Source organism: Salarias fasciatus, chromosome 4 (assembly GCF_902148845.1).
Source record: "Salarias fasciatus chromosome 4, fSalaFa1.1, whole genome shotgun sequence".
NCBI classification, from domain to species: domain Eukaryota; kingdom Metazoa; phylum Chordata; class Actinopteri; order Blenniiformes; family Blenniidae; genus Salarias; species Salarias fasciatus.
The window spans coordinates 17473925-17499499 of NC_043748.1; the positions used below are offsets into that span (position 1 = coordinate 17473925).

Sequence of the window (25575 nt, forward strand, 5' to 3'; positions counted from 1 at the left end):
AGTCAATGGACGGTCCCCACAAGGATAGAAATACGAGACTGTGTGTGTGTGTGTGTGTGTGTGTGTGTGTGTGTGTGGTGGGGGTGCTGTATAAGGGGAGGGGCATCTAATTGATGTCCCAAGTGTTAGTGTGACAGGTGGACAGTCATTATCCTGCACCCCCTGGTGGGCGTATGGAAGCATGCATTCAAATGTGTGGGACACGAGGTGCGGTGGTATCGCCACCAGTCTACAAAGTCCTGGTTCAGTTCTCTGTACTCCCGATCATCATCATCTGAGATGAGACTGACGATCACAGAGTCATCAGAGGTCTGCTGTAGATGACAGCTGCAAGGAGTCCACAGTGTACAGGGTGAAGAAAAATGGAGAAAGACTGCTCCCTGTGGGGCTCCCGTGCTGCAGACCACCATGTTAGACTCACAATCCTATGCCCCCAAACTGTGGGGCAAACTTGTCTGTGAGGTAGTCCATACTGTGTTTGTTTACAGTGTTCGGCTTTTAGGGTCCTCGAGTAATCCTCCTCGCATGTTCATTTGATTTGAGATGGCATGCAAAGGCAAAGTACAATCATGGATTACATTTATTACTAAAATTTGCCAGACTCAATCATGGAACAACACAGGAAAAATGCATAGATTAGTTTATCCACGTTTGCACGACTGATATCGTGCAAGTGTGTGAGGGCCAGTGTCAGTTACAGGAGCAGCATGCAGGCAGGTAAAAGTGTAGAATACAATTGATTGTGAGTCAGAGATTCAAATCATCATGAAAACGTGATTCACTGCCTGTTTTTCAATTCAGCTTTACTACAGTCATTTCAAGGCACTTTTACGGAGAAAACGCAACAGTTCCTCATGAGCACATGAGCAACAGAGGCTGCCATGTGATATTCCTGTCAGTTGAGGAGCCATCAGCACCATATGGACATTAAGGTTTGTGGCTGAACTAAATAATTAGTGATCACTTTGGTCACACTTCCTGAACATTTTTATAATTGATTCAGTGGGAGGGTGCTCAGCAGCAGCAAAGCAGTAGTTGTGCAATGAAATGTCAGTCAGCTGGAGGAGCCGCCCTGTAGTGTTTATAAAGGCCTGTCTGGGTGCAGGGAGGTGAGGCCCTGAAGCAACATCATCTCTTCTCAAGATTTGACCAACAACTTCAGCAAAGATGCAGAACGTAAGTTTTACTGTTTCCCAGTTCAGATTCAAGTCATGCTTTAAAAATGGAGTTGGCAGACGATGTTAGCAGAGTGTATATCGGGCTGATGAAAGTAGTGAACTGGTTCAATTCAATTTAATTCAAAAAACTTTATTTGTCCCCAAGGGGCAATTCAAAGGGCATGCAGAGCAGTCAGTAAAACAATGGCTTAATAAAATATGTACAAAATTTAAAATCAAAATTAAGTTTAAAGTGAGAAATGAACTGTGAACTGACAAATGCAGAATGTTGTTGATAGCACTGGCTTAGGAAACTGGTAGCACTTATTTTCTGTCCTAAATGGATCTCTGCTTGTATTAACACACAATAATCTTTTCTCTAAACCTGCTGTTGTCACTCTGTACCTCCACAGGGAGTGATTGTGAAGAACTTTCCCTTCAAGCTCGGACAGACCATGACGGTTGTTGGAATCCCTGAACTTGATTGTCCAAAGTAAGCTTGAATGCAAACCCTGACAAAAAAAATGATGATGAATCCGAGTTTGACAGAAATGTGCACAAAGTGTCACATGGAGTTCGGGTTTTACAAGCATTGTGTCCGGTCATGTGTTCATATTGAGGAGTACTGGTATAAAATTACAGGTAAACTCAATTTAATTTTTGATGTTTATCTTGACCCTGATCCTCCTCTTTGGCTCACCCAGCACTCGTGTCAATATGTGGATAAATAAATGGATATAACCTTAAATATCTGTGGCATTTTAATAACAATAATTCAACGACACATGACTTTTTAGAAGGAAATAAAGACAAAAAGTAACAATTGTTTGGGTATGTTATGACAAAATAGATAAGTAAAAGCATTAGAAATTTGTGTTCAACAGAACCTTACATCTTTTCTGTAACAAAAAAAAAAAAAAAAAGAGAACCTCTGTGTGTGGGTGAAAATGTTGAACTGAGCAGTACTGTGAGCTGATGAGGTTTCGAAAAAAGACAAAAAGCAGTTTTTGAAGTTTTCTGAATGATTTCATGTGTTTGGTTTCACCCTCATTTTAAAGAAAGAACCTAAACTTAAAGAATTTTGACAAAATTGACTGACATGTGTTTTCTTTTACATTGTAGATTTGAAATCAACTTTGGCTCTGATGAGTTCACCATTGCACTCCACTTTAACCCTCGTTTCAACGCTGATGGAGACCACGACACAGTGATCTGTAATTCTTTCCAGGACTTCAAATGGGGTGAGGAGGTAGAAGTGGAAAGCTTCCCTTTCCGCCAGGGACAGGAGTTCACGGTGAGACATTTGAAACTGTTTTTTTTTTTATAGTATTTGTGGTAACACTTTACTTGAAGCCCTCCTGTATAACACATTATAAGTACATTTATAAAGCATTATAATGCCATTATAACACATGTAGCTATAGTTATAAACATTCATAGATGATCACAATGCCAGGATCTAACCATAACCATAACCCTAACCCTATCCTATAGTGCTGTATAGTGTGTTATAAAGCATTGTGATCATGTATGAGTGTTTGTAACTACTTATAATGTGTTATACAGGGGGGCTTCAAGTAAAGTGTTACCGTATTTGTTGTTAAGCTGTTTTATTGAGATATCTGTTTCTTAGTAAGTGTGTACTCATCTCATGTTCCTTTTCACTTCTTCCTGTTTAGGTCATCATTACTTTCACTCCGACTGAGTTTGTCATTACTTTATCGGATGGCTCGACAATCAACTTCCCCAATCGCATTGGTGCAAAGGAATACTCAGTCATAAACGTACGAGGGAAAGTTTCCCTCATCAGTTTGCAGATTAAGTAGATCTCCATTCTCCCATGTGCATGAGGTGTCGCTCAAATGCTCATCATGTATTAATCTGCAGAATGAGATTTTAGTGAGATTAGAGCAGATGCAAGCAGGCACACTTAGAATGTCATTCTGACAACTGATTTCCTTTTCTGTGTTTTGATAATTATTTTCAACCTTTAGCGTCTTTGTTGACATGAATCTGTTTTGCTTAATATAACTTCATAAAATGTGCCAAAGCTTTATTCTCTGTGCCTTGAAGTGTTTCACAGTTTGCTTTCCAAGACATTCCACATTTGTAATTGGCTATAATGCTTACATGGAACAATGCCTATTAAAATATGTAATGATTAAAAAAGAGTTTTCTTTGGCTTCTTTTCAATCACCCAGCAACTATAAGTGAACCTTCATCCATCAGATCGGTCTGAGGTCCCGTCTCATTGTTTGATTTCTTTAGGATCATGCTCCACCGACGTGACTTGTGTTACCGATACAAGTAAACTTTCAGATATTTTATCAACACTAAATCTGAGTTTAGAGTTTTCTGCTTTGAGTTTTGATTGAACTCATGATTAAAGTTAAAGTTTCCATTGATGGGGACTTTGCAGTAATAGCTGAAGGAAAAGTCTCATTTTAAGCTTAAACTGTTAGAAGTAGGCTGTTTTTGTTGTTGTTTGTGTTCATTTTGTGGCGTTGGGTCAAATTCAGTTCAAAGAACAGGATGTTGTATTTGTCCCTGTTTGCCAGTAGATGTCAGGATTGTGATATTTATGGGATTTACCAGAAGCTTGAAAGGAGAAAAGGCTTCAGGTTTGGCTTACAAATCAGTCTTAGTTTGGTTTCTGTATTCTTGTCTATGTAGAATGTTCGACCTTTATTTTCATTCCAAGCATGAACTGGGATACAAATCCCAGCTGATTTCCAGTGTACAGTATGTTTAGCTGGGGAGTATTGTTCACAAACTACAGACATCTTACACTCATATAATCTGACAGGTTTACTGGGTGCTTGCTGGCCAACATGTGTCCCACGTGCATTCAGTGGCAGGACTAGAAATACAATCAGAGCACTGCAGCAGTTTGAGTCAGACATTATTTTCTATGTGTGTGTGTGTGTGTGTGTGTGTGTGTGTGTGTGTGTGTGTGTGTGTGTGTGTGTGTGTGTTGTAAAGGCTCGTGAGTATTATAATAATCGAATCTGATGTAACTGAGGGCAATGTGTGTGAAAGAGATTTGAGGAGAGATGGATCGACAAGTGAAGGTGGAGAAGAGAATTTGGGAGGACAGGTTCCCAGGCTGTGATCCAGTGAGACAAAGACTGACTGGATCACGGCAGATGACCTTTTCTTTCTTCTTCGAGAGTATTCATTAACAGGTGCATGTGTGTTGTGTGTTTTTTATGTGTGTGATTGAGATAAATAATGGATTTTCTGAAGCTACCTGTCAGTTTCTATTTGATCTCTTTGGAGGAGATTTGTTTATCTTGATGGCTGCAGTTGAATCCTTCTGTCTGTCTTCATCTACATCTTTTTTTTCTTTTCTTCATCTCTGCTTTCTACACATTTCCAGGAGTGAAAATAGCCCTGGAAAAAGTATTCAAGCACACGCATCATTAGATTAAACAGACTGTTGTTAAAACACAAATGAAACAGCAGAACAATAATTTTCTCATGATATTTATATGATCTGCTCCTCAGCTGCATTTATTAATTTTGTCAGTAATTTTGATTTCATTAAAACTGTCTTCATAAGGTGTAATTTGAAGCCCAGTTTCCAGACAATAATAAAGCATGAAAAAATTGCACAACAGGGTTAATCATCGTATCTTAAATAATAAGACTGCACCTCATGTAAGTATTATATCCCAACAGATGGATCGGACAACGGCTTGACTTCAATGAATGAGGCTTTATTCTTGCATACATTTCCCATGATTCCGGGGCGCGAACAGCGCCTACAAATACCCGACGCGTGCTGACGTCAGCACCATGTGACCAACACCACATTTACCCCCCCCCTGAAAAACACAACAAACAATCGCGTTCAACCATGACGTAACAAAATAACTACTACACAACCTCCCTAGGTAAACTGGGTGGACTACCAGTTTACCTCCATAGCCCTGTGGATTATTCTGCCACATCACAGGCTATGCACCTAAACTCGACTCAAAAATCCGTGACGTAGTCCCTGAGGTATGCAGGCCTCTGACGGGCCCTAACCGGACGAGCTTCTGGCTGCGCTGACTGCGATGGCTCAGCCAATTCACCGGGTTGCCCTGCCGGAGCCTCCATCGGCTCATGAAGTGGATCCCAAACCCCATCTGTCGTGACGAGATCTGAGGGAGTCAGGTGATCAGTCAGTGACGGTGGCGCCACCCGTCGGAGACGACTGGCATGCCAGCGCGAACCGTCTGCCAGGCGGAAAGTGGCCGGTCCCAGCTGTGCTGCGACCTGCAGCGGCGTGGACCAGAAAGAGAGCAGCTTGTGGGAGCGAGTGGGTCGCCGGACTCGAACCCAGTCCGACACGGCCAGCGCTGGATGCCTAGCCCGATGCTCCTTGTCAAACCGCTGTTTCATGCGCCGTTGCTGCTCTGCCACTCTGCCCCTGGTGGAAGTCGCCACTGCCGGGACGTTGCTACCAGGCCGAGGCAAGCGATCCAGAGGGAGCTGCAGCTCACGCCCCAGCATCAGGAGTGCCGGTGAACTGCCAGTCGTGGAGTGTGGTGTTGCTCTGTAATGCATCAGCGTGCTCTGCAGAGAGTCCGAAAATGGGAGGCCGTCCGCCATGTGCGCCCTGAGCCCATTCTTAAGGGTTTGATTGAACCTCTCCACGCCGCCATTGGCCTGTGGGTGGTACAAGGCAGTCCTGATGTGCTTAATCCCCCTCCCCTCCATGAAAGCCGCGAAATCGGTCGAGATGAACTGGGGCCCGTTATCCGTGGTGATGGCATCAGGGACGCCCCAGCGGGCGAACAGGGAGGAGAGGAAACCGATGACTACCGTAGTGGTAACAGACCCAGCAGGCAGCACTTCTGGCCATTTGGAGTGGAGATCATAGGCCACCAGCAGGAAGCGTTGATGATGCGGGGTGCCGTGGAGTTCGCCACAGATGTCTACCTGAATGTGGGTCCACGGTGTCTGAGGCCATCCTCGTCGCCAATATTATATCCCAACAGATGGATCGGACAACGGCTTGACTTCAATGAATGAGGCTTTATTCTTGCATACATTTCCCATGATTCCGGGGCGCGAACAGCGCCTACAAATACCCGACGCGTGCTGACGTCAGCACCATGTGACCAACACCACAGTAAGGACAATTAATTTTGAACGAAACAAAAGCAAACCTTGGAATTTTCTCCCAGCACTGAAATGGAGTATTAAAGGAATACTCGGAAGATTTTGAACCCACGCCCTATCCCTATCATTTACAGAGTTAGAAAAGCTCATAAATACCTTTGTTGTGTCTGTTCGTCCAGCCGCAGGCTCCCAGCTGTTAGCATCGTAGTTAGCTTAGCTCAACTACGGCAGGTGAAGAGGAGGCAGAGCCAGACTGAGAAAGTGGACAAAATACTCCTTGCAGTGGTCCAGGGGACGGCGTATTAGCACGTGAAGTAAATCCGAATGGTTATAAAGCATTTTAAAAGACGTGTTATCTTTTCAATCCGTTAAAATAACGTTTTGATCCACACAAACCTGCGCATGCGCAGTGCTCCGTGGAAGGATATACCGGAGCACAGCAGTAGAAGCATAGACTCAGCCGCTGTGCGCCTGGTATATCCTTCCGCAGCGCACTATGAACGAAAAAGTAGCATGTCCAAAATAATTCACACCCTTCTCAATCATCAACAGAAAAGTCTTCATTAGCTATTACAGGAATCAAATTCTTCCCATCATTCCTGAAAAGTTTTTTGGCATGTCTCTGCTGCTATTTTTGACCATTCATTTTCAGCTATGAGCTCCAACTCTTTTGTTTTCAGCATGCTTCTGCATGTTTCATGAGGAATATAGCTGTCTTTGTCATATTTTATTTGGCATTGGTTAATAACATACAAATTTACAGATATTTCACATGATATGATTGATAAAGTGTTAAAGGCTATTTGCCAGAATAGGTATGTCTTGAAATGCATATTTATCCTTTGGTGTGCCTCCGGCACATAAAGTTTGGGAACCACTCCGCAAGACTAATCTGAAGTAAGCTTAAAGTAATCCAAAAGTATTTAGAATACATTACTTAATTTGCGTAATCCAAGGGAATACTTTACACATTACTTTACAGATTTTGTTTTAGGACAGTTAATCAGTAATCTGTAGGGGGATACATTTTAAAAGTAACCCTCCCAATACTGTGTGAAAGAGAGTGGAACATCGTTATTGATGAAGTGAATGCAATATCAATATGCAAATTTGGGTGAAACTTCAAAACAATGCATTTTCAGGACCTTTGAATGATTTTGTGATTTAATTTTATTTGTTATGAATATGGCCAAATGCTACTACAGCAGTAATCCCAGCGAAAGGGGGTACATGCAGAGAATGTGGGAACAATGGTTACTTCGAAACCCAACATCCAAGCTGACTAAGAAACAGCTACTAAGTCAGTGCTCGAATATCTGCAAGAGGAACTTACTGTCACAGTTGGAGATTGATGAGGTGCAACAGGAATGGGTACCAAGACCCAGCACCTCACCCACGGTACAAGATGCTACATCAAGGGGGAGCCAGGATGACAGGTCATACGAGATTGGGTACCAAGCCCCAATAACAGAGCTGAACACGAGAGCAGCTGACCTGAGAGAGAAAATCATGACGTCCTGGGGGAACACATTTTTTTTCATTATGTGTACACAAAAAAAAAAATGTGTTCTCGCCACCCCGGCTGTATTGTGTCTCTTCTTCCGAGCTCGGATCCTCCTACTGTGACAGTTCCAGAAGTGGTTAGTGGATGCCAGTCCTTCTCCATCTGTTTTCTTATGGGTGTGTTTTGAAGTGTTGAAATACACTTCTGAAATAAACTGTCGTTTTTTGTTCAGCAGCTTCTATGGAACTGGTGTGGATGTTGTTTTCCACAGAACTATGCCTTGCACAACACCTGCTGAAATAAACCTGTTCTTACTGATTTACTGTGTTCCTGTTAAGCAGGCACATTCGGTTACTGAAGTTCACAATCACAACCCCATTCATAGATATATCCTTCATTAACATTGATTCCATCTAGCTGGTTATCTGACACATTAAGTCAATGCTAATTAAAGCTTGGGTTGGCAATCCTGTTCAGAAACACTTTTTATGATAGCTACTGGGTGAAATGGGTCTTCCATTCTGAAAGCAGTCAATACACTACAAATTCAGAAATAGAAATGGAAACAAACAGACCGCTGTGAGAGCTGCAATGCTGTAAAAACTCTGACCAATCCCTGCCAGTCAGTCAGAATGTAAAGAACTTATAAAAGTCCAGTTTCCACCAGATTTACGCCAAACTTCTCTCCTGGAGTTCAGCACAGCAAGCACCTCACTCATCGAGTAACCCGTGGTTTGCGTAAAAAAACCAGCAAAAACGCGAGAAGTTGAACACGAGTCAATTTTGAGGTCCAAGGCTGAACAATGCCAGGCCCCCGAGGACATGCGCTGTGTCGACGCACGTCTGTGGTGGGAATCCTGTTCACTTAGCATCATGGCTGACAATGTTGAACGAGTGATATTTGCTAAATAAAGCCAAACAACGACGCTGTCGGCGGACAGTACACCGTGCCTGGGTGCCAGACGGTCGGAGTTTGGTGAGTTTCACTATTTGCTCCAGGAGCTGCGCCAGGATGAGTGTTGCTTTCACCTAGGGTTGCCAACTCCCAGAGATTGAAATAAGGAACGCCTCTCGCGGGCAGCTGAAAAAAACTGGGTTTTTGGGGGGTGAAAAACGCATATGTAACAGCATTTTGCCACAGTTATACCTATTACAGACTGTAAAAACACATTGGGCTACTGCATTACACCTACAGTAGCAAGATTGCAATAACTCATGATCAGCTTGATCAGTTTGTATTTGAGGCCTACAGTGAGACAGTTATCATTCAAGTATCATCATCATCATGGACAACAGCTCTCAGCCACTGCACCGGATAGTAGAGGAGCTCAGCAGCTCCTTCAGAGGCCGACTGAGACCCTCAGAGCAGGAAGGAGCTACCACAGGTCTCTCATCCCCACCGCTGTCAGACTGTACAATTCTACTGTGTAGAATATGTGCAATAATCCTGGACATTATAATATCCTGCACCCCCCCCATAAGCAAAAATTCAGCAACACTTTATCATCCATTCACTCTGCTGTATCCATTCACTCCGCTAAAACATATTGTACATATTATATATCATACTGTATAGTTATATATTGCATCATATATTGCATATTGTATTGTATATATTGCATATAATATATATTTCCTGTTATATTTTTAAGATTCAGGTTGTACATATAGTTAGATCTTCATTGTCTTTAGCTTCTATTGTCAATCCTAGTATGATTTGCACTATAACTTGTTAATTATTGCACCATTCGTTAGTTTTGCACCCCGCTGTGGGTTCTATGAGCCGATACACCTGTAAATTTCTCGACTGTGTGATTAATAAAGTCTTCTATTCCTATTCTATTCTATATTTATTGCTAAATGTGCAAAATAACATCAAACAGCTGCTGTCTCTTCTGGATTTCAACATGTTCTTTTTTTATTTTCAACTAAAAAAGTGCAAAATCAAAACTGAAAAACCTTCTGAACAAAAAAAACAACAAGGTGCCGTTTCTAAACTGAAAACACACCACAGTCTGCAGCAGCAGACACAAATCAATGAACTAAACATGATATATCTGATATGAAAACGGCACAAACTTACGTGTCTATGGAAGCCATGCTGCTCTGCTTTAATGTTTTGATTTACTTCTTCCCATGCGCTCTGTGACGAACTGACTATAGGCCAATGAGCTGCCGCAGCCTCAGAGGAACGGTCTTTTTTTGACCAATGAGATAAGAGTGATTCTGTGTTGTCAAGCCATATTTGTCAGCTCATTGGTCACAGAACGTCAGAGAGCCGGTGAACGATTTACCGTAAGTTTTCAAAAAAAAGCGCATGTTTCATTGCTCACGTTTTGACTCTCACAAAAATACGGAACAAAGTGCGTTCCTTTTCAGCTCAATATGGAACGCACACTTTTACATCCAAATACGGAACGATTCCGTTTTTCAAGGAACGGTTGGCAAATCTACTTTCACCGGTCCCCGCTCCCTGACCTACGTCACCATAGAGACGCTCTCTGATTGGTTTGCCGCAAAAACGTTGCGTCAAAAGTTCAGATTTCCCAACTTCCGCGTCGGTCGCAAAAATGTGCCGCAAAATCGCACCACCGACGCCAGAACGCCCCGATACGTCGCGAAAACGCGTCTGACAGGCCGCTGGGATTTTTGCCGTCGGTGAACACGCGTGTAGAAGGCCAAAACGTAATAACTACCAATAATGTAATAACGACCCATAATGTAATAAATTTGGCCTTTTTAAAATAACGCAGGGTTCCCCAATCGGCGGCCCGCGGGCTAGATCCAGCCCACTGAACCCTCCAATCGGGCCCGCAAGAGGATTCCAACACGCGCTCGCACGAACGCGCGCACGTACTCACACATTAAACCGCGGGCCTTCGAGCAGACGTACGCACCCCGAACCCGAATTGACGGTTCTCCCCCTGGTCTGCAGGTGCATGCCTTGGCCGCCGCCATTGTCGGGGGGCACCAAGACTAGAGGTTTTAGGAGCAAATTTATTCATTGTAAAACTATTCATCGCTATTATTTTACACCGTCAAAGCTATTTAAAAAGGGACTGGTACAGAGCGATACATGCTGGAAATGTGAAACGGATTCTGGAACATACCTTCACTGTTTTTGGGAATGTCCTATGGTTTTTCCATTTTGGTTAACAGTACCCCCCACTTAAAATGCAGGTTCACACATGCACCACACACACAAAACACACTTCACATATTGCAATTGAAGAATTGAAGGAAAGCCTTACCACAACCTGGACAAGGCATCAGCCACAACATTCTCACTCCCCTTTTTGTGGCGGATCTCAAGATTGTAATCCTGCACCAACAAAGCCCACCTCATGATTCTGCGCTGATTCTGGTTGTACATACGAGAGAGGAAAACCAGAGGGTCATGGTCAGTGTACACAACAACGGATTGACTACAGGACCCGAGATACACTTCAAAGTGTTGGAGAGCGAACAGCAAGGCAAGCGTTTCCTTTTCAATGGTGAAATAGTTTAGTTGATGTGTGTTAAACTTCTTGGAAAAATATGCAACAGGATGGTCAAAGCAGATTAGTCAGAGGTTGAACAACAGTTGCAAAGTTCCGACAGAAACTACGGTAGTAACCAGCCATGCCAAGGAAACTATGAAGTTCTTTCCTGTCCTTTGGCACGGGGCATTCTACGATGGCGGTTACTTTGACTTCAATTGGACGCACCTGTCCTCTTCCTACCTGTTTACCGAGGTAGGTGACGATGGCCCTGCCAAACTCACACTTGGCCAAGTTCAAAGTGAGATTTGCACCAGAGAGACGGCTGAATACCTTCCCAACTAGTTCAATGTGCTCCTTCCATGAGTTTGAATAGAGAACAAGGTCGTCCACTGTCAGGTTCAAAACCTGATAGAAAACGGACAACAGACATGACAAAAAGACACAAGACTCGATCGAGGTTTTACTTCCTGCAAGAAGGAGAGCCTGACTGAAAGACGTATCCTCCAGCCTGATCTCTGCTTCTGTCTTCCGACCACTCCCTTTTATTGAGAAGGCATCACATATACACATATAGAGCAAGTCTTTGGATAACAATGAACTTTCATCCTACTCGTCATATGCTGAGACAGGTAAAATGTTACACATGTGTTCGTACTCTTTGAACTTGTTCCATCATGATAACATATTGTGCATAACTGGGACATTTGTGCAACGATAAAGCACACATACTCAGTGGCAAAAGAATTTCTTCTAACATCCACATAAGCACAACAGTTTCTTAGTCCAGACAACACTATATTAATAAGTCGCTGGAATGTTGTCGGTGCATTTCACATGCCAAAAGTCATGACTTGGTACTCAAATAAGTGGTCTGGGGTCATGAATGCAGAAATCTTTGAGGTCCATTCAGTCAGTGGTACTTGCCAATACCCGTTTAATAGGTCAAGCTTGGTGATGAATTTTGCAGACCCAAGACTGTCGATACAATCATCAATACGTGGCAACGGATAAGAATCTGGAACCTTAACAGCGTTGACTTTTCGAAAATCTGTCATGAAATGCGCAGAACCATCAGGTTTCATTCCTACTAGACATGGGGAGCTCCACGGACTTGAGCTGGGTTGTGCAAAACTATGCTGCAGGAAATACTCCACCTCTTGTTTCATTAGTGCGCGCTTGGTAGAGTTTATGCAGTACGTATGTTGTTTGATGGGACGTGCTTTACCCACATCAATGTCATGAGAGAGAACCGTAGCCTCTGAGGGAACATCATTGAACAGTTCAGTAAACTAAGCTATGACTGCGAGCAGTTCAGCTCGCTGTTCAGACGTCAGATGAGTCAAAGTAGACGGTAAAACTTGCAACATCTTAGAGTTTGCCAGTCGTGCTGTTGAAGGAGCTGTACACCGGTGGTCTAACTTGTCCTTTTCATCACGTGCCTGTATGACTAACGCTTGGCCTGAAACAGTGCTTTCACGAGTGACATAGCCCTTAAAGGAATACTCCGAAGATTTTGGACCCACGCCCTATCCCGATCATTTACAGAGTGAGATAAGCTCATAAATACCTTTTTGTGTCCGTTCATCCAGTGCCTGGCTAACAGCTGTTAGCATCGGAGTTAGCTTAGCTCAACTACGACAGGTAAAGAGGAAACAGAGCCAGACTGAGAAAGTGGACAAAATACTCCTTCCAGTGGTCCAGGGGACGGTGTATTAGCACGCGAAGTAAATCCGAATGGTTATAAAGCATTTTAAAAGACGTTTTTTTTTTTCAATCCGTTAAAATGATGTTTTGATCCACACAGACCTGCGTGTGCACAGTGCTCCACGGAAGGATATGCTGGAGCACAGCAGTAGAAGCATAGACTCAGCCGCTGTGCGCCTGGTATATCCTTCCGCAGCGCACTATGCTTGTTCAGTTTTGTGTGTATCAAAACGCTATTTTAAGGGATTGAAAAGAAAACACGTCTTTTAAAAAGTTTTATAACCATTCGGATTTACTTCGCCATTCCCTGGACCACTGGAAGGAGTATTTTGTCCACTTTCTCAGTCTGGCTGTTTCCTCTTCACCTGCTGTAGTTGAGCTAAGCTAACTACAATGCTAACAGCTGTTAGCCAGGCACTGGATGAACGGACACAAAAAAGGTATTCATGGGCTTATCTCACATTGTAAACGATAGGGATAGGGCGTGGGTTCAAAATCTTCGGAGTATTCTTTTAAGGATGTTCACATGAAATACACGAGTCTTTTGACGTCTTTCAGGAGTGTACAGCACATAATCTGTGTCACACAGGATCCGCACTGGACGCAGATCTGCAGAATCTCCTGCCTGTGACACAAAACCACTGAAAGTGAAGGGTTTGAAACACTTATCAAGTGAGTCACTGATTCTTAGAGTTTCTGAACTTTTCTAATTAACCCTATAGGTTTTGAAGAGTCCAAATGATTTTGTGACTCTCTTTTCAAAGTGAGACAGTTGGCCATGACATGACCAGGTCTATGGCAGTAGAAACATTCTCTGTCTTTCTTCAGAGCTTTCAGTGACTTTTTAGGCTGAACAGACACAGAGGTTTCCACATCAGGTACACCAGGTTGAGAACAGAGTACAGTTTTATACGTGAGTACATATTCATCAGCCAACACAGCCACAGCAGAGAGAGAGAGGTAACCTTTTGTTCATTCAAATACACCACAATTCGATCAGGCAGACACCTTTTAAATTCCTCTACCAATAGCATCTCCCGCAGAGACTCATAATCATTAACTTTACAAGAGTCACACCATTTATTGAACAAAATTCTTTCCCTTGCGAACTCCACATAAAACTGGCCTGGGGCTTTTTTTTTTTGAGTTCTGAATTTCTGCCTGTATGCTTCCGGAACCAATTCATACGCACGCAGTATGGCGGTCCAGGGGCTGTAACACAGGAGGACAGGACACTGCATCAACAGTTGAGAAGTTACAACTTGCTCCAATAAAGAAAGCTGGAGTAATTTTAATGCATTCATACTTCAAAAAAGAAAATCAACAACTTCTACTGTCCTTATCTTCATTTATATCTAAGTATGCAGTATCGTTAGTTTACAAGGAAGTAGCTGAGGGATAAATGTCCTACGTCAGAATTAAAAAAATATGATACTCGGTTCATCGCACACAGATAAAAACCCATTGTTTCGAGTCCTGTTTGATCACATTCTCTCAACAGACCTGAAATGCCGTGTTTTCCCCACATGACACTTGAACCTGTGAACCTTATCTGTTTGTAGCTGAAAATATTTAATCCACTTTATTTCCTCAAGAATGAATCGATCATATATGTAAACTGTAGATCCAAGTTCATCTTGTCTGTTCTGCTTTGGATCTAATATGAGTCTATTTAACTATTAGATTTATTTTTGTTTAATGAATAATAGAGATTTATTTTCTACCTTTATGTAATGTCAACTAAACTGAAAGCTTAACCACCCTCAATAACATGCTGATGATACTTTTATTATCTACATGAATGATAAATTATTAAGGGTAGTGATGATTGGATAAAAATTACAGAGTTACAATTAGTCAGAGGCACGTCTCCTCGACCGTTTCAGCTTTCAGTTTCATTTTCAAAAATGTGGTGTAGCAAGACAAGGAGGACAAAGACAAATTTTAAATTTGAATGTCTTAATGAGGCTACGGCAAGTTGGCAACACATACTACTATAACCACCTATCCGGGGCCCCCCATCGGCTGGATCCTCTTCGGGGGAGGGCGCGCGCGCGGGGGGGGGTCCTCTTCATGAGGTCGGAAAGAGGAAGATTTCAGAACCGCATGTTTCAGTGTATATTTTCTTAAAAGTGGAGTGCACAATTGAGGGAGGTGACAGAATTTTTCACTTGTGGGGGATCATACAGAGGCTCTGGGAGGTAATATGACTGTAAAGACACCTTTTTAAAGGGGCTGTATCATGCTTTTTTAGCTAGTCCAAACCCTAGAAATGGCATTAACATGGTTATAGTTTATTTTTGGCGCTAAGGAAAAGTCATTTTGTGTGAAACAAAAGATTTTCAGGGGCTAATTCTGAAACCCGGAAGAGAAAACGCTCCGTTTCACTGAAAATCCCGCCTCTCCCCCTGTGGACTTTGACTGACAGCTACTTCAGCCAATCAGCACTTTAAAACAAATACGCTGGCTAGCTTTAGCTCTTTAGCTCTCGCTTCTCTACACGGAAATACACGCGAAAACATCTTTTCCTGTTAGAAACTCACCAAGCGCAGCCCTTCAGACTCTTGCTCCTGCTTGACTGTTGCTTTCAGACGATGGTTAAAGTTTATCTCCGTAATCAGAGTTAGAAAAACGCGGCAACGCTGATTGCCGAGGGCCTGCGGGAGGGGGGCTCAGGGAGCCATCTTCACAGTGTGACGTGACCATGGGAAATGGAGCGTTTTCACGGGTGCGGGAGGGGCTGCCTCTCTGAGCAGCGCAAACATTAGGAAAGCTGAAACACGCAGGCAGGAAGGAAAAGAATGCTTTGGGGGTGTTTTTGGTGAGTACATAACTACATAACAAGGTTAAAACATACAAAAAGTGAATTTTGCATGATACAGCCCCTTTAAAGTGAATTTTACATAATATGACTTCTTTAATGAAAGACTTCAACTTGAAATGATTGAATTAAGCCTTCTCACGGCGATGGCTTCACTGTCTTCATGTTACAACAGAACAGTTTTCTTTTGATAGCACTTGGTTCATTACAACGAACCTTTTGGATGCTTGGTAGTAAATTAAAGGCCAATCAAATAGTGGAAAACACATGGCCAACACTGAGCTATTATTTGCAGGAAGAGATCTCACAGCTGATCGGTTAGCCAACCAGTGGCGGCTGGTCAATAGGGGGCGCTGGGGCGCCGGCCTCACCTACAGTCAGTCTATAGTCAGTCAGTACAATCAGTCTATACAATCTTCAGAAAATATAAAACTTTGGCTGTGTTTGAAACCGCATACTGCCTACTACATCCTTCCATACTCATATTATCCATCCTGCATCCTGCTTACTCAGTCCATCAGACAGGACGCAAAGCGTTTACACTACAGCATACTACATAATGCATTGCACTCCTCTCCGAGCCGAAATCGACCTGCTAAAGCTGATTTCACTTTAGCTCTAAACTCTTCAACTGTACAACTTCATCGAGATTTTTTTTTAAATTAGGCGACAAAGTGGTCGTTTAGAGCCGAGTGTGTCGTTTATTTGTCCAAATACCAGCCGTTTATGATTTTGTTTGGACGAATTCGGCGATATGTGAGCCAGCCGCGGTGAGCGACTCCAGCACGCTCAGCGCTGTGACTGTGGCAGTCGGGTCCCCCGACCCGGCGGCCCAGCCTCCAGGCCCGGTCGGGCTTTGGCAGCGGGCGACCATGGATCACGCCGCCGGCCGCCCCCGCCCCCGCCACTCCGACCGGCTCCCCGCCGACCCACTTGGCAGCGGGACTGAGACGCGCGGTCTCACCCAGCGGTCCTACGGAGCGGGCCCGCCCCGGGCGTTGCACCGAGTCGGTTCCGGAGGTTCGGTGGCGGACCCCCGGGCCCCCCAGTGCGGCGCCCCCCCGGGCACCCCAGCGGTGGGCCCGCCGGCGAGCGCAGAATTTCTCACAGCCTCCGGCGCTCGACCCAGATCGCAGGGCCAGCCCTCCGACCACACCCGCCGGCTGCCAGGCGGCGCAAGCTCTATCTGGCGCAACCGCTGTCCGTCGCGTTGCATCTTGGGCAATTTCAGTATGAGTAGTGAACACACGACGTATACTCAACATTTCTGGAGAATGCAGTATGCATCCGGACACTTCTCGCATATTCAAAATCGCATACTGCCAGTGTAAACACACTGCATACTCAATAAATTAGTATGAGTAGTAGGTAAGTACGCGGTTTCGAACACAGCCTCAAACTTTTTACTGACACGTGACTTAAAGGAGTCATATTATGCAAAATTCACTTTTAAAAGGTGTCTTTACAGTCATATTGCCTCCCAGAGCCTCTGTATGATCCCCCAGAAGTGAAAAATTCAGTCACCTCCCTCAATTGTGCGCTCCACTTTTAAGAAAATATACATTCAAGCATGCGGTTCTGAAATCTTCCTCTTCTCGACGTCATGAAGTGAAACACCCACTCCCCCTCCCCCCCCCCCCCCCCCCCCCCCCCGAAGAGAATCCAGCCTCTGGCCGCCCCCGGATAGGTCGCTCATCTCGGCTGTATTTCCTCATCCATCGCCAGTGTTTTCATAAAGTCAGCTCATCCACCGTCTTCAGGTGGGTCAGCTGACAAGCTGACAGTTTTTGCTAACTTAGCCACATTTAGCTCGGATGGGAACGTAGCGGAGCTCCTCTCCCCAGCAGAGAGGCACTTTGAGTCGGCCGCGGCTGTGACGGCGCCCGGGCGTCTGACTTCCAGGGGCCGAGTTGGGGCTGATTGGGTAAACGGCCCGGAGCTGCTCCACGGAAGCTGTTCCCGAAGCCGGTGGAGACGCACGGCTCGCACGCGGCCGCTGGGCCGCTCCTCTCCTCGCCGGGAGGCTGCTCAGCTCCGGAGCCCAGCGGAGGCGCACTGCGCGCGGGGTGCAAAGTCAACACACACCGGCAGCGCCGTCTGGATGAAGAGAGCTGCTCCTCTGAGAGGCCGTCGTGCTCTCGATATCACACGAACAACACATGATATAAACAGAAAATAAAATTAAAAAAAACACACCTCATTTCGCTTCTGCGAGGTCGCTCTGCTCGTCCAGCCACATTGATCTGTGCAGTGGCGGACCGTGCATTTCACATTAAGGCCTTCAGAACAGATCCGCCTGAACCAATCCACCTCTCAATAACTATTTTGTCTACAAAAAAAATCTTATTATGCAGATATGCACATAAAGAGTTGTTGCACAGCAGATAGATACTTGTGCAGCCAGAATAAATGCCTTTGCTGAAGTGCACAATCCTCCTAATACATCTGCGCACATACAATGAGCATCAACAACTTAATAAAACAGCAATATTATTTAGGAAAAGAGGAACATGTTACTCACCAAAATCCCGATTATTTGTAAACAAGATCCATCCTCATTTCCTTCCTCAAAAAGAGTTAAATTGCTCTGTCATATAGATTATCCGTGCGTTTCAGTTCCATAAAGCCAGGTCTGAAAGTCCAGCTTGCCCTGTGGTATTTCTGGCATAAGTTTTATTTCTCTCCAGGTCTTCTTCTTCTTCTTTGGAATAATTGAGGTAGGCGACCAACAACTTAGGTGCATACCGCCACCTACTGTATCTCTTGGTGAATGTAAATCAGAGGGCCTGGATCTGCTGTTGTTAGAAGCCAGAAGGCGCTGAGTCGCCAACTCAAAATCTGATTGGTTGAAGCAGCTGTCTGTTTGACGCTTCACTTTACTTCACTGCGCCATCAGGAACGGATAGCGAAGGCCTCGGGCAGATTTCTTTGACCCTAGCAACAGATGATGCCTGAAATCTGATTGGTTAAATGATTTAATATGAAAAAAACATGTCTGGAAGCAGCGCAACCACGGGAAAACTATGAAAGGAACTGGAACATACCATTTGGAATCATTTATTAATTATTTATGGACAAAATATAATTTACATCAGTCTGTAATTCAGATAATTTTTAGGCCAGCAGAGAAGGCTTTGCAGGCCCTGACGGCCCACCACTGGATCTGTGATTTATAGACCTCCAGCAAGGATGAGTACATGGTTTATGTTTTGATCTCAAATGAGAGCTTTTCTTTATCCAATAGTTACTTTTGTATGATTCATTCTATATAAAAACGGTAATTTCCGCGTTCGCTGCTGTCTGGGACCCTGTTGAGCTGATTCTCGTGCCTCCCGAGGCGGCCGAATAACAACATATAGGAAAAAGTTTACGTCCATGAGGTCGCGCATTGTGTTTTATTTTGAAACTTCCGGTGTAACTTCCTGTAAGGTGCTTTCTTAACGACAGTGACTTTACGAGGTGGGCGTGGCCAGATGCGTTCAAGTTCATCACGGAAAATAGGCTGTCAAAAACAGGCTGTTCTGAAGAAGGCTCCTCAGAGCCACTTTTTAGAACGCTCAAACTCCGAAAATAGGACGAATTTGGGGCAAAAAAACTTTAATACTATGTTTTTAGGTGTCTGTGACCTGTATGACGTGACTGAAAAATAGCATAATAGGTCCACTTTAAGGCTGCATTTTAATTGGTTTCTTACAAATCGGGTTTGTGGCGCAGCTCTGTGCACCACGCATATGCCCACTTTTTATTTTCAACCAATTAGAATAGTTTTATTTCTGTTGTTTATTTGTGGTTGTTGAGGCATCTGCATTATAGGATATTTTTGTTGCTAGATTTTTTTTTTTTTCATTTACAAAGGTACTAACTGGTAATTTCCCTGATTTTTCAGTCAGAGCTCCATGTTTAATCATTTCTGAAGGCAGCTTTGTTTACAGAGACTTCATTATCTGTCATATCTATTGGTTGTGTTTGGTTTTCATTCATTGTTAATGACACTGAGAATCCATTCTGTTTTGTTTTTTTTTTTTGTTTGTTTGTTTGTTTTTTTTAGTTTAGTGGTTTAAATTTTTTTCCAGTTCCAGGATAAAATGTTCTTTAGAAGTGAAAGTTTATTAATTTTTATAGGATGTTCTTGCATTATTATGGCATATTATATTAGTTGAAAATGGTCCCAAAATAACATTGTTGTTTAGTGCAATGTTATCACTTTTTGCAATAATTTCTGAGACAATTAACTGCACAGAAAATTTTGTTATCACTGTATGTGTAAATAAGCTGGTTACCAGGCAAGTGGATTTCCCCAAGGGGACAAACAAAGTTCTTTTTTTCTGTCTATCTGGTTCTATAATCAATGTGTAATTGTTACAAAGACCAATACAGTGAACAATGTACCTGGATGTGGCAGACATGCCATTTCTTCAAAATAAAACAGATGACAATGTTTGATAAAAAACATATACTCAGTTTTTCTTTCCTCCTAACTCTGTAACTGCATGGACATTGGGCATCTAATTGATGTCCCAAGTGTTAGTGTGACAGGTGGACAGTCATTATCCTGCACCCCCTGGTGGGCGCATGGAAGCATGCATTCAAATGTGTGGGACACGAGGTGCGGTGGTATCGCCACCAGTCTACAAAGTCCTGGTTCAGTTCTCTGTACTCCCGATCATCATCATCTGAGATGAGACTGACGATCACAGAGTCATCAGAGGACTGCTGTAGATGACAGCTGCATGGAGTCCACAGTGTACAGGGTGAAGAAAAATGGAGAAAGACTGCTCCCTGTGGGGCTCCTGTGCTGCAGACCACCATGTTAGATTCACAATCCTCTGCCCCCAAACTGTGGGGCAAACTTGTCTGTGAGGTAGTCCATACTGTGTTTGTTTACATTGTTCGGCTGTTGTTTTAGGGTCCTCGAGTAATCCTCCTTGCATGTTCATTTGATTTGAGATGGCATGCAAAGGCAAAGTACAATCATGGATTACATTTATTACTAAAATTTGTCAGACTCAATCATGGAACAACACAGGAAAAATGAATGGATTAGTTTATCCACGTTTGCACTACTGATGTAGTGCAAGTGTTTGGTATGCCAGTGCCAGTTACAGGAGCAGCATTTCAGCAGGTAAAAGTGTAGAATACAATTGGTTGTGAGTCAGAGATTCAGATCATCATGAAAACGTGACTCACTGTCTGTTTTTCAATTCAGCTTTACTACAGTCATTTCAAGGCACTTTTACAGAGAAAACGCAACAGTTCCTCATGAGCACATGAGCAACAGAGGCTGCCATTTGATCTGCCTGTTAGTTGAGAAGCAAAAAAGCACCATATGGACATTAAGGTTTGTGGCTGAACTAAATATTTAGTGATCACTTTGGTAACACTTCATACAAGTCAGCACCTATCTGAACATTTTTCCAGTTGAATCAGTGGGAGGGTGCTCAGCAGCAGCAAAGCAGTATTGGTGCAATGAAATGTCAGTCAGCTGGAGGAGCCGCCCTGCAGTGTATATAAAGGCCTGTCTGGGTGGAGGGAGGTGAGGCCCTGAAGCAACATCATTTCTTCTCAAGATCTGACCAACTTCAGCAAAGATGGAGAGCGTAAGTTTGACCGTTTCCATGTTCAGATTCAAGTCACGCTTTAAAAATGGAGTTGGCAGCTGATGTTAGCAGAGTGTATGTATTGGGTCGATGAAAGTGGTGAACGAGTTGAAGTGTGCTTTGAAAAATGCAGAATGTTGTTAATAGCGCTGGCTGAGGATACTGGTGGCGCTTATTTTCTGTCCAAAATGGATCTGGTAAATTCTGCTTGTATTAACACACAATAACCTTTTTTTCTAAACCTGCTGTTGTCACTCTGTACCTCCACAGGCAGTGATTGTGAAGAAATTGCCCTTCAAGGTCGGACAGACCATGACGGTTGTTGGAATCCCTGATCTTGATTGTCCAAGGTAAGCCCAGATGCAAACAATGACAAAAAATGACCTCTATTGAACAATTTTGACATTCAGTCTGTAGATTTTTTCCTTTACTCACTTTTTGAACAACGCGCATGCGCCAGACCATCCGCCCGGCTCTCCTGCTTCTCCCAGAAAACGCGGAAGTGTACGAGCGCGATCTCCTCTTCTCCGGAGTGCACGGCTCTGTACAGTTTCCGCGATCTGCCTCGCTCATAAATAAAGCTTTTTTTTCCCGAAACAGCTACAGTTCCATTATGTCAGACTCGCCATCGGTAAGTACGAGCTCAGAAGCTCACCGGCTACATAAACACTCTGAATGCGCATGCGCAAAAGGGAGAAGCTGATTGGGCGCAAGCAGGTAGAACCGCCTTACGAAAGCAGCTCGTCAGAATGATTGACAAACAGACCCACCAATTATTTAGGTGATCCACCCGGAAATCAAAATGTTGTATTCCACCTTTAATTTTATTGTTCTATCTTTATATTCTATATTCTGTTTTACATTCAGCCGTTAAAGGGACTTAAGGCAACTTTACAAAATTTACCTCAGTGCTGCCGCGATAGGCGCTGCGGGTAACTGCAGCCACCAGCCAAGGGAGCGCGCACAAACATTTTACAGAATGTCCGCTTCACAGCGCTGCACCAGGGATGCTAATGCTGTTTACGACGTCGCAGTTTACTGCAAGACCACAGTGCATATTATATGATTTTTGTCAGCATCCGTTTTCACTCCCAAATGCAGCTGAAGTTCCCTCCATGAATCAAACGCATATCCAATATTTATTCGGGTGCCTGCCCGGCTTCGGTCATTTTTTTTTTTTTTTTTTTTTTGGACTCACGAGATAACGCTGATAAAGTCCTTTTTTTTCTTCGTGGTGTTTTTTGTGGGCTTTGAGTGGATGCAGTTATCCGATTGTATGGGGGAGGGGGCGGGCGGGGGTGCGCGCTCGTGCTTCGATTCACAGACCGGGAGTAAATGTATAATGTACCGGGAGAGCGGACAATTGAAACTACAGGCACACAGCCTGTATAAGGCAACAGACAGATACACGGATTGGCCTGTTATTTTAGGTTTTTAATGTTTCACGACCCATTAGCATTGAATAAACTGGAAATGCATGTGTAGTTTTTCACAAATCTTGCCTTAAGTCCCTTTAAAAATCCATTTTCAATTGGCCATTCAATAAATAGGATGTAAAAGTCAATCTGGAAATATAGCTCTCTGTTTCTCCTTTAATTTTGTTGCATCCAGAAGTGCAAAAAAAAGTGACTTTTTTCTTCATTTCATAAATTTGCACAATGATGACAACAACTTTCTACAACATTTCTTCGACATTTTTCAAAAGACAAACTATGTGGCTTTTATATTAAAATTAAAATACTTACAGTATCGATCTTTGTTTTCTTACTCACGAAAGAAAACTTTGCCAATTTCATTCACTGCAAAGCAGGGACACTTTTTGCTTTGGGCGATGTGGGCAGACGCCCAGGGTGCAATCACTGAAGGGGCTCACCGTGCTCCATATGGGCACTCCCTGCACCATGCACTGTCAGCTGGATAGTCAGGTGGTTCTGCCTCCTTGTGGGCTCAAGGACAGAACAGTACATTTGATAGTAGTACAGAAAAAAATGTCTTCTTTATTCTTTACTCTGGTTCCCCTGCAGCACAGGACATGAGTAGGTGGTAGAGACCACCTACTCATCCACTGTTGTTTCAAACACCGGGGCCCCCCAAGGATGTTGTTTAAGTCATTTGCTGTATAGTCTGTATACCTCTGACTGTGTGGCAAGACATCCCACGAACAGGATTTTTAAGTTTGCAGATGAGACGACAGTCATAGGTCTTATATCTGACAACAATGAGGTGTACTATAGAGAAGAGGTACAAAGCCTGGTCACTTGGTGTCACCAAAACAATCTTATCTGTGGACCTGTTCATATTAACAGCACTCCAGTTGAGGTGGTAAACAGCTTTAAGTTCCTGGGCATTTATCTCTGTGACAATCTTACCTGGTCTCTGCAAATCAGCTGTGCCATTAAAAGGGCCCAGCAGAGACTCTATTTTCTGAGACGCTTCAGAAGGCATGGACTGTCCAAAGAAATTCTCACAAACTTCTACAGTTGCACAATAGAGAGCGTTTTGACCTCTGGTCTCCTGGTGTGGTTTGGAAACATTACAAAACATGATCTCGCTCGGCTGGCGCGGACTGTAAAAACTGCATCAGGAATCATTGGATCCCCTCTGCCTCAAATTGGTCAACTGTTTGAAAAGCGCGGTGTGAAAAAGGACCTGAGCATTATGCAGGACCCCAGTCACCCTGCTCATGCTCTCTTCTCCTACCTGCCATCAGGAAGACGTCTGCGCTGCCCACAAACCAAGACCTGAAGATTCAGAGACAGTTTCTATCCTAAGGCGGTGCGGCTCATTAGCATTAGCCTGAAGAGGCGCTGATAACGTTCTATTTTTTTGTTGTTGGTGTTGTGTTTTTGAACTGTATTTATTATTTATTATTTTTATTGTATTTTTTATTAATTGCAGAGAGGCTGTAGAGGGCAAACCATTTTCCATTGCTTATAGTACCCTGTACCCTAATGTATATGACAAATAAACTTGAACTGAACTGAACAGAGGCCAAACTTGATTTTATGTTCATTATTAAAATCCACAGAAGCACCATGAACTGACTAGTACTGTGAGCTGATGAGGTTGGAGAAAAGAAAAAAGCAGTTTTTGAGGTTTTCTGAATGATTTCATGAGTTTGGTTTCACCCTCATCCTAAAGAAAGTTGACAAAATTGACTGATATGTGTTTTCTTTTACACTGTAGATTTAACATCAACATTGGCACTGATAAGTTCACCAACATTGGACTCCACTTCAGCCCTCGTTTCGATTACGGTGGAGACCACAACAGAGTGGTCTGCAATACTTTCCAGGACGGAAACTGGGGTGAAGAGGTGAAATGGGGAAGCTTCCCCTTCTGCCAGGGACAGGAGTTCAAGGTGAGACATTTGAACATTTTTTATTAATAGTATTTGTTGTTAAGCTGTTTTATTGAGATATCTGTTACTTCGCAGGAGACTCTGTACTCATCTCATGTTGCTTCTCTCTTCTTCTTCCTGTTTAGGTCATCATTGATTTCACTCCGACTGAGTTCGTGGTGACTTTATCAGATGACTCTGTAATCAACTTCCCCAATCGCTTTAATGCAAAGGAATACTCAGCCATGAACTTATTAGGGAAAGTTCGCTTCACCAGTTTGCAGATTAAGCAGATCCCCATTCTCCCATGTGCATGAGGTGGTGCCTCAAATGCTCATCATATATTAATCTGTGAGATGAGATTTTAGTGAGATTAGAGCAGATGCAAGCAGCCACACTTAGAATGTCATTCTGACAACTGATTTGCTTTTCTGTGCTTTTGACAATTATTTTCAACCTTTAGCGTCTTTGTTGACATGAATCTGTTTTGCTTAATAAAACTTCATAAAATGTGCCAAAGCTTTATTCTCTGTGCCTTGAAGTGTTTCACAGTTTGCTTTCCAAGACATTCCACATTTGTAATTGGCTATAATGCTTACATGGAACAATGCCTATTAAAATATGTAATGATTAAAAAAAAAAGTTTTCTTTGGCTTCCTTTCAATTACCCAGCAGCTATAAGTGAACCTTCATCCATCAGATCGGTCTGAGGTCGTGTCTCATTGTTTGATTTCTTTAGGATCATGTTCCACCGACGTGACTTGTGTTCCCGATACAAGTAAACTTTCAGATATTTTATCAACACTAAATCTGAGTTTAGAGTTTTCTGCTTTGAGTTTTGATTGAACTCATGATTAA

At 43.3% G+C, this 25575-nt stretch overlaps 1 protein-coding gene across 2 annotated transcripts; it reads left to right on the plus strand.

Annotated features, from left to right (window-relative positions):
* Window positions 1-1605: 1605 nt before the first annotated feature.
* On the plus strand, window positions 1606-25231 carry LOC115386677 (beta-galactoside-binding lectin-like). Of its 2 annotated transcripts, XM_030089092.1 has the most exons (4): window positions 21279-21377; window positions 21648-21727; window positions 24564-24738; window positions 24864-25231. In XM_030089092.1, the coding sequence occupies exons 1-4, from the start codon at window positions 21369-21371 to the stop codon at window positions 25032-25034; spliced, it is 435 nt and encodes a 144-aa protein (XP_029944952.1). In that variant the 5' UTR covers window positions 21279-21368; the 3' UTR covers window positions 25035-25231. The 2 variants fall into 2 exon arrangements, with proteins under 2 accessions (XP_029944953.1, XP_029944952.1); XM_030089093.1 differs by lacking the exons at window positions 21279-21377; window positions 21648-21727 and adding an exon at window positions 1606-1650.
* The last annotated feature ends 344 nt before the right edge of the window (window positions 25232-25575 follow it).